The sequence below is a fragment of the Hyperolius riggenbachi genome, chromosome 8 (genome assembly GCF_040937935.1).
Source record: "Hyperolius riggenbachi isolate aHypRig1 chromosome 8, aHypRig1.pri, whole genome shotgun sequence".
In the NCBI taxonomy this organism is placed as follows: domain Eukaryota; kingdom Metazoa; phylum Chordata; class Amphibia; order Anura; family Hyperoliidae; genus Hyperolius; species Hyperolius riggenbachi.
In genome coordinates, this window is record NC_090653.1 from 137,207,623 (window position 1) to 137,214,307 (window position 6,685).

A 6,685-nucleotide genomic window follows, 5' to 3' on the forward strand; every position below is an offset into this window, starting at 1 on the left:
TTGATCAGGGGCTGTGGCTGAACGTATTAGAGACACAGGATCAGCAGGAAAGTCAACTGGTATTATTTTAAAAGGAAAAATCCATATCCTTCTCAGTTTAGGTTCCCTTTAAGGCCCATACCCACCAGAAGATTTTTGCATTGAATCGTCAAAGATAAATGAATGTTTGTGCGATAACACTTAACACTATTTAACAAAAGTTTATAAAACCATGTTTGATGACAGTCAATTACAAGTGATAATCGTTTGCTTTCAACTACCATCATGACAGATCCACTGATCTCTGTGCTTATTACCGTGATTGTTCAAAGTTGCGTTCTCGCCAGTCGTTTGTTCCCACAATACACGATTGCGAAAGATGGATCCATCTTCCGTTGCCTTGTGTTGGGTATTCATGGGTTGAGTCACCAGTTCGGGCTATTTGCATGTTTGGTCAGAGAAGTGCACTTTGGAAAACCTTGTGAGTTGTAAAAAGCCATAGCTGACATTATTGTCTATGCTCTGCTTCCTATACTCCTCTCCATGGTAGGAAAAGGAAGTGCTAGACCAATGTAAACTTCTGAGTGTGGTCACATTACCCTAGCATGTCTAATAGCCCTCTCTCCTATTTCCTGTTTTTTTTAAAGAATACACACACTGAACTGAATATTGAAACTGCCATCTCTAGTCCCTTCAAAAAAAAATTCAGTTTACTGGCTGTCCTGCTGATCTTTGTACACATGGACGGTTGAACCAGATGACTGACTAGGAACTCTGTATATGTAACCTAATGGTATAATCCACATTGGATATTGGGGCTTGTGGATGCATAGCATAGTTGCAAAACCCATTTCATGTAACATCTGAAGAGTGGTTGTCGCCAAATCACATATTGATGAATTGTTGCATTGCTGTTAGGGGTGGCACCAACATCACCTTCAGCTAGTTACACACACACTTGCTCTAGGTCTTTGATTTGAAAAGTAATAATCTACATTCATGTTTTGAATAGACAGACCCCTAACAATAACAAACATTGTATTCAAGAATTTGTGTTTTCTGCAACAACCTCTGGGGAATGGTTCCATTTTCACTAACTATCCTTTCTTATGACTGGATTATTTGAAGGTTGTGTTGGCTAGGGTAAAGAACATTTCCACAGTCAGACCACTTCTGGTGCGCATTCACAAAAATAGGATCGCACTGCAACAGTGATGCTTGCACCGCACCCCAAACTGCGCGCGTCAACCGGTTCCACTGGGAGTCTTCGCACCACACCACAAAACGAGCAGCATGAATGCCCCCATTTCAAATATATATATATATATATATATATATCGCCCATTGAAATAAAAAATTATAAATCTGGCGATTGAATTAAAACAAAATATAATTGCACCGCACTTCGATGCGATTATATTGTCTGTTATGCCGCGACACAAGGGACATAGTGTGCAGGAAGTCTAAAGCCGGCCATACACTATACAATTTTGCTTTTGTAATTAGGATCAATATTGTGACTGACATTACAATCGACCAATAATCCTCATTGCGGTTCATTGTTTTGATTATAATATCAATCATAATAACAACTGTAAATACTTAAATCCACTTACCGTAAATGTTTGCCCAATTAGATGTTTTTGTCTAATCTAATGTCTAATAGGGCACAAAAAAATTGCATAATGTATGGCCAGCTTAAATCATCAAAGACTGGACTGCTAACATGACAAACAAATAACAAAAACGGTCAGCCCTGTGATATTGGATAGATCAAAGTTCACATAATATGACACAATGAACCTCACGCATCCATAGCATGACTTTGATGTAAGCATCCATCATAAAAATAGATTAATGGGTGGAACCTGTTTACAGACACAGCACATCTATGGGACACACAAATGACTGTGAGTCACTGGACAACAGTGCTGTCACACAAAGAGTTAACCACATTTGTTCCCTAATTTGTGTGACAAAAGTTACCAGCATCAGCAAACAAACAGCCCTACATTAGGCAGAAAATGAGTGGACATGAGACAGTTTAGCTTGTAGGAGGAAAAAAAATTATACATACAAATCACATTTTTTTTTCTTATTGGACGTGTTTTATCTAGCATTCCCCCCACACACATTTCCCACAGAACTGAACAATAACATAGTGCCTACAATCAAAATGGCTTGAAGTTCTTGACTAATTGGACAAATAAAAAGTCCCTTTGGTTATTTTGTGCCTGGAATGTCTGCTGGCAGGCCAGCATTGATAGAGTTTCCTATGCTTTGTGTGACACACACCCTGTTATTTTCCCAGGCTACAGAAGACAGGCTGATCTAGTGAGAAAATGAGGCTATGTGAGTAAAGTGCACGTTCCCTGGCGCATCCTCCACACTGCACTCTCATGCACCCGACTGCGATGTGTAATCGGGTTATAAATACTACAACGATAAGGCCTGCTGCACACCATGCAATTTCAACTTCAGGTCTTACTTCTGATCTAGAAAATCATCTGATAGGGGAAAACATAGAGCCTACTGATTGCCAGCAACTGATCCCAAGCTCAAAATCGACTTTTTTCTCGATCGGACATACTGGTAAACATCGATTGAAATACTGGCTATCATTTTGCATGTATAACCTTTCGTTTCATAACCAATCGGAAATCTGATTGGCATTTGAAAAGAAAAAAAAATCGCATACGTGTGTACGCTACCTTTCTTCTATATCTGATCGATATCGGATCTGAAATCGATCTAATCACCAGCTTAGATAGGATCAGAAGTGGAAATTGCACAGTGTGTACCCGGCTAAAGCACAGGCGCCGCACACATCAATCATCTCATCCAAACTTTCATCATCAACATAGCATCATCACCCCAAATACCAACCCCAAGCAATCTCTATGATCTCTCCAAATCCAGACTGCTATGGAGACCTGAAGGATGCTGGCAGCCGGCAGGGTAAAAGGGAAGGATGTCAGAGTCATAAAAAAATCAAGCTAGGGATGATGGTGAGCTATGGACCGCTCTCCATTGCCTAGCTGTGTCTGCAGAAGTCCCCTGCCTGCCGCACAGCGACACGCAATGCAAGTCTACACGGTACTCACATATCTCTTGAGCTTCTTCTCTGGGGGCGATTTGATGAGCCAGCCGGTGCAGACCACATCCCCTGCACTCATTATTGTGTTCCTCTCCCGAGGCACGGAGAAGCCAGTGTCGCTGCTGGTTCCTGTGAATTTTTCAAACTGAGAGCTATCGGCTTCCTTCAGCTGTGTTCCAATGCAGCTCTATCACAAGAAGGAAGTCAAGAAGACATCGCTACTAGCACAGCCAGGTCCCCTCCCCAGCACGTGATCCAGGACGGGCTACCTTAGAAATACAAACCAAACACGTGCACTATTAACACTTGCTTGTTTACAATGCTTGTCAGTGCTGGAATGACCATCCTGTCAGCAAAGTGCCCGTCCTGAGGGCGTAGTGCTGGGAAGAAGGGGAGGGGACAAGGATGAGGCTGATAGGAGACACAGTGAGATCACGTCGTAGGGTATCCTCATGTGCTGATATAAATTGTATCTCTTGGCTTTGGCTGAGATGAAGGAATGGGAGGGGGGAGCACACATCAAAGATGCTGCTGACGTGTTCCAAATAATAAAGCTGGCTTCACATCTAGCAAGTGATCAGAACATCTTTCTATTTCTTTTTTTTTAAAACAAACATTCACACTAGTTAAGATCAGTTCTGGCAATTGTTACATAATATTCTATTAAGAGCCTTATTTATGTTATGCATATCTAAATTGCGATTGGATTTTGTGCAGTCTTTTACAGAAAATTTCAGACAATTCATATCACTAACTGTCCATCAATGGGAGGTGGGGGGGGGGGGGGGGGGGGTCACAATCATACTAACATTCCAGAACTGGAAAAGAAGTACATATTATCCTAAACAACACTCCCATTTACCCAGACTATGAGGAATTTATATCTGCGCGCTTTAAAATAAGGAATGCAGCAGTGGAAGAGATGTATATAAACTATAGACAATGTTTTGAGGTTGTAAGAAAAATGCGGTACCCCCCCCCCCCCCCCCCCCCCCTCCAAGAGAAAAATTAAAATAAAATACACACACAAGACAAGGATATCATGTAAACAACTGGCAGATAGTGTCTAGAATGCTTTTTGGAACAGGAACTTCAGGGCTGCATTGCAAGAGTGCCAGCCACCAATGACTGAACCATCTCTCAACTCTCCTGGTCCCTGCGGAGATAGGCTCCCCCATGGCTCGTGCTGCAGCCGGCCTCCTATACCGGTAGCCAGAACCTAGTACGTGGGATACAGGGGGCCGGTGTAGTGACATTTTTTGCAACTTTATCAGATTTTGCAACCGGTTGCACTTATTTATAGGTATAGCTATCAGAAAGTGCAACCTAACCATTGACTTCAACCTATCTGTATCAGAAAATGGAACCCAACCAAACCCTATCCTCACACAGAACCCTCCCCTGTTGCTCAATTAATAACCCCCCTGGAGGGAACAATCCCCCCCTCTTGCTCAACTAACAATCCCCCCCCCTCTTGCTCAACTAATAACCCCACTGGAGGGAACAATCCCCCCCTCTTGCTCAACTACTAACCCCCCTGGATGGAACAATCCCCCTTCTTGCTCAACTAATAACCCCCCTGGATGGAACAATCCCCCTTCTTGCTCAACTAATAACCCCCCTGGGGGGGAACAATCCCCCCTTGTTCAACTAATAACCCCCCTGGGTGGAACAATCCCCCTTCTTGCTCAACTAATAACCCCCCTGGAGGGAACAATCCCCCCCTCTTGCTCAACTAATAACCCCCCCCCTCCCCCCGGAGCTCAATGGGATCTGTGGTTGCAAAAAATGACAGGCGTGTTAACAGAGAGAAGCCACGCCTACACAGTTATACTCTGTCCTCTATGGCAAGTTGCAAAATATAATGGGTTGCAAAATCTGTCATTACAGGCTTGGGAACAAGCCAGGGGAGTGCTGTGATGGTTGCAGGAATCAGGAGCAGAGATGGTTTAAGATGCAATGGGACCCTAAGCAAGGTAGTAGATTTGGGCCCCCCTTGTGGTCATTTTGGTAAGCTGAAGTGGACAGAGGTCAAAGAAAGTGGCAGGTGGGCCCCCTTAACACCCACCAGGCTCCAAGCACCTGTCTAGGTTGCCTTGTGGATGATCCTGCTCTGATCAGGAGATGGGAAATATACGTCCAAGCATCGCTTTCTGCTGCTAATCTATGCAAGGAAGACTACCAGGAAGAGCTGTTTGAAGGGGAAGGGGAAGGGGGGACTAGACTACCAGGAAATAACTAAGTAGGGGTGGAGGGACCACTAGACTTCCAGGGAGCAGTATAAAGGGGGAGGGGGAACAGCTAGACTACCAAAGCAAGCTATAGGAGGTAGTCCCTAGACTACATGGAAAAGTTATAAGGGGAGAGGTGGGGTGACCACTAGGCTACCAGGGAAACCTATAAGAGGAGGTTTTGAGGGGCCAATAGACTACCAGGAAAAGCTATGAGGAGTGAAGAGGGACCACTTGGATACCAGGGAAAGCTATAAGGGTGGGACACTAGACTACCAGGGGAAAATATAGCAAGGTGAGGGGGAAATATCAGCTATCCAGGGAAAGCTGTAAGAAAGAGCAGGTTATTACACAAAACAAATACTGTTAAGCCACTTCCTATAACTCTGCCCACTTTTAGCTAATTATATTTTCGATAAGGGGCTGTTTCCACTGCCGTTTGGTATGCGATGCGATTGCTGCATCCCACCGTGGGTACTGCCGGTTGGCATCTGAACAAACGGAAGCAACATCATACGGCTTCCTGTTAGCGGCAATGGAGACTTGGGTGCATGCTGCTGAAATCTGCAGCATGCTATTCATTATTTCCCCTGCATCTCATCACGCCGCTTTACATCAGGACATTTGCATCAATGGGCCCTAAACCTTTTATCCCCTCTTCTTATTTTTAGACATGTTTTTATTAACATTGCGATATTTGGAGAAAAAAAGTACATTGTGCAGAAATATATACCTTTATTTAAAACTTGAATATTATCACCATACATTGTAACAGCAACTCAATTTAATATCCAGGTCTTTCTAAAAAAAAAGTTCATTATTTTCTGTAATGTACTGATAAACATTAGACTTTCATATATTTTAGATTCATTACACACAACTGAAGTAGTTCAAGCCCTTTATTGTTTTAATATTGCTGTAATATGTACGAACAGAGGCGCCAAGCAGAGTAAAACAATGTTCTAAAAATGATAAAAAGAGGGAAGTCGAGGTGGACTTACCTCCCTCTGGTAGTGGACATATACTCAAATGCAGAGTAAAAAATAGAGGCAGAGGCACTCACACGCTTTATGGACCTGAACCAGTTTTATATGCTCCTGTACTGCCTGATGAAGCGGGATTGATGACCGCGAAACGCATTGCAATTTTATGGAGCTGTGAATAAATTGTATATTTTTTACTCTGCATTTGAGTATATGTCCACTACCAGAGGGAGGTAAGTCCACCTCGACTTCCCTCTTTTTATCATTTTTAGAACATTGTCTTACTCTGCTTGGCGCCTCTGTTCGTACATATTACAGCACGATTAAGTCCTCCCCTGGTGGAGGGGTTCTTTCCCCACTTTCCTATCTACAGAGAGTGACTTTTATACCTGAGT

General features: G+C 43.2%; 1 protein-coding gene across 1 annotated transcript in view; it reads right to left on the reverse strand.

The window, feature by feature from the left end:
• Positions 1-3,434, reverse strand: part of GAB3 (GRB2 associated binding protein 3) — a 194,991-nt gene extending 191,557 nt beyond the window's left edge. Inside the window, exon 1 of the mRNA XM_068251156.1 lies at positions 3,084-3,434. Within this exon, the coding sequence (XP_068107257.1) occupies positions 3,084-3,155 (72 nt within the window). The 5' untranslated portion in view covers positions 3,156-3,434. The remainder of the gene's footprint in view (positions 1-3,083) is intronic.
• Positions 3,435-6,685: the final 3,251 nt, after the last annotated feature.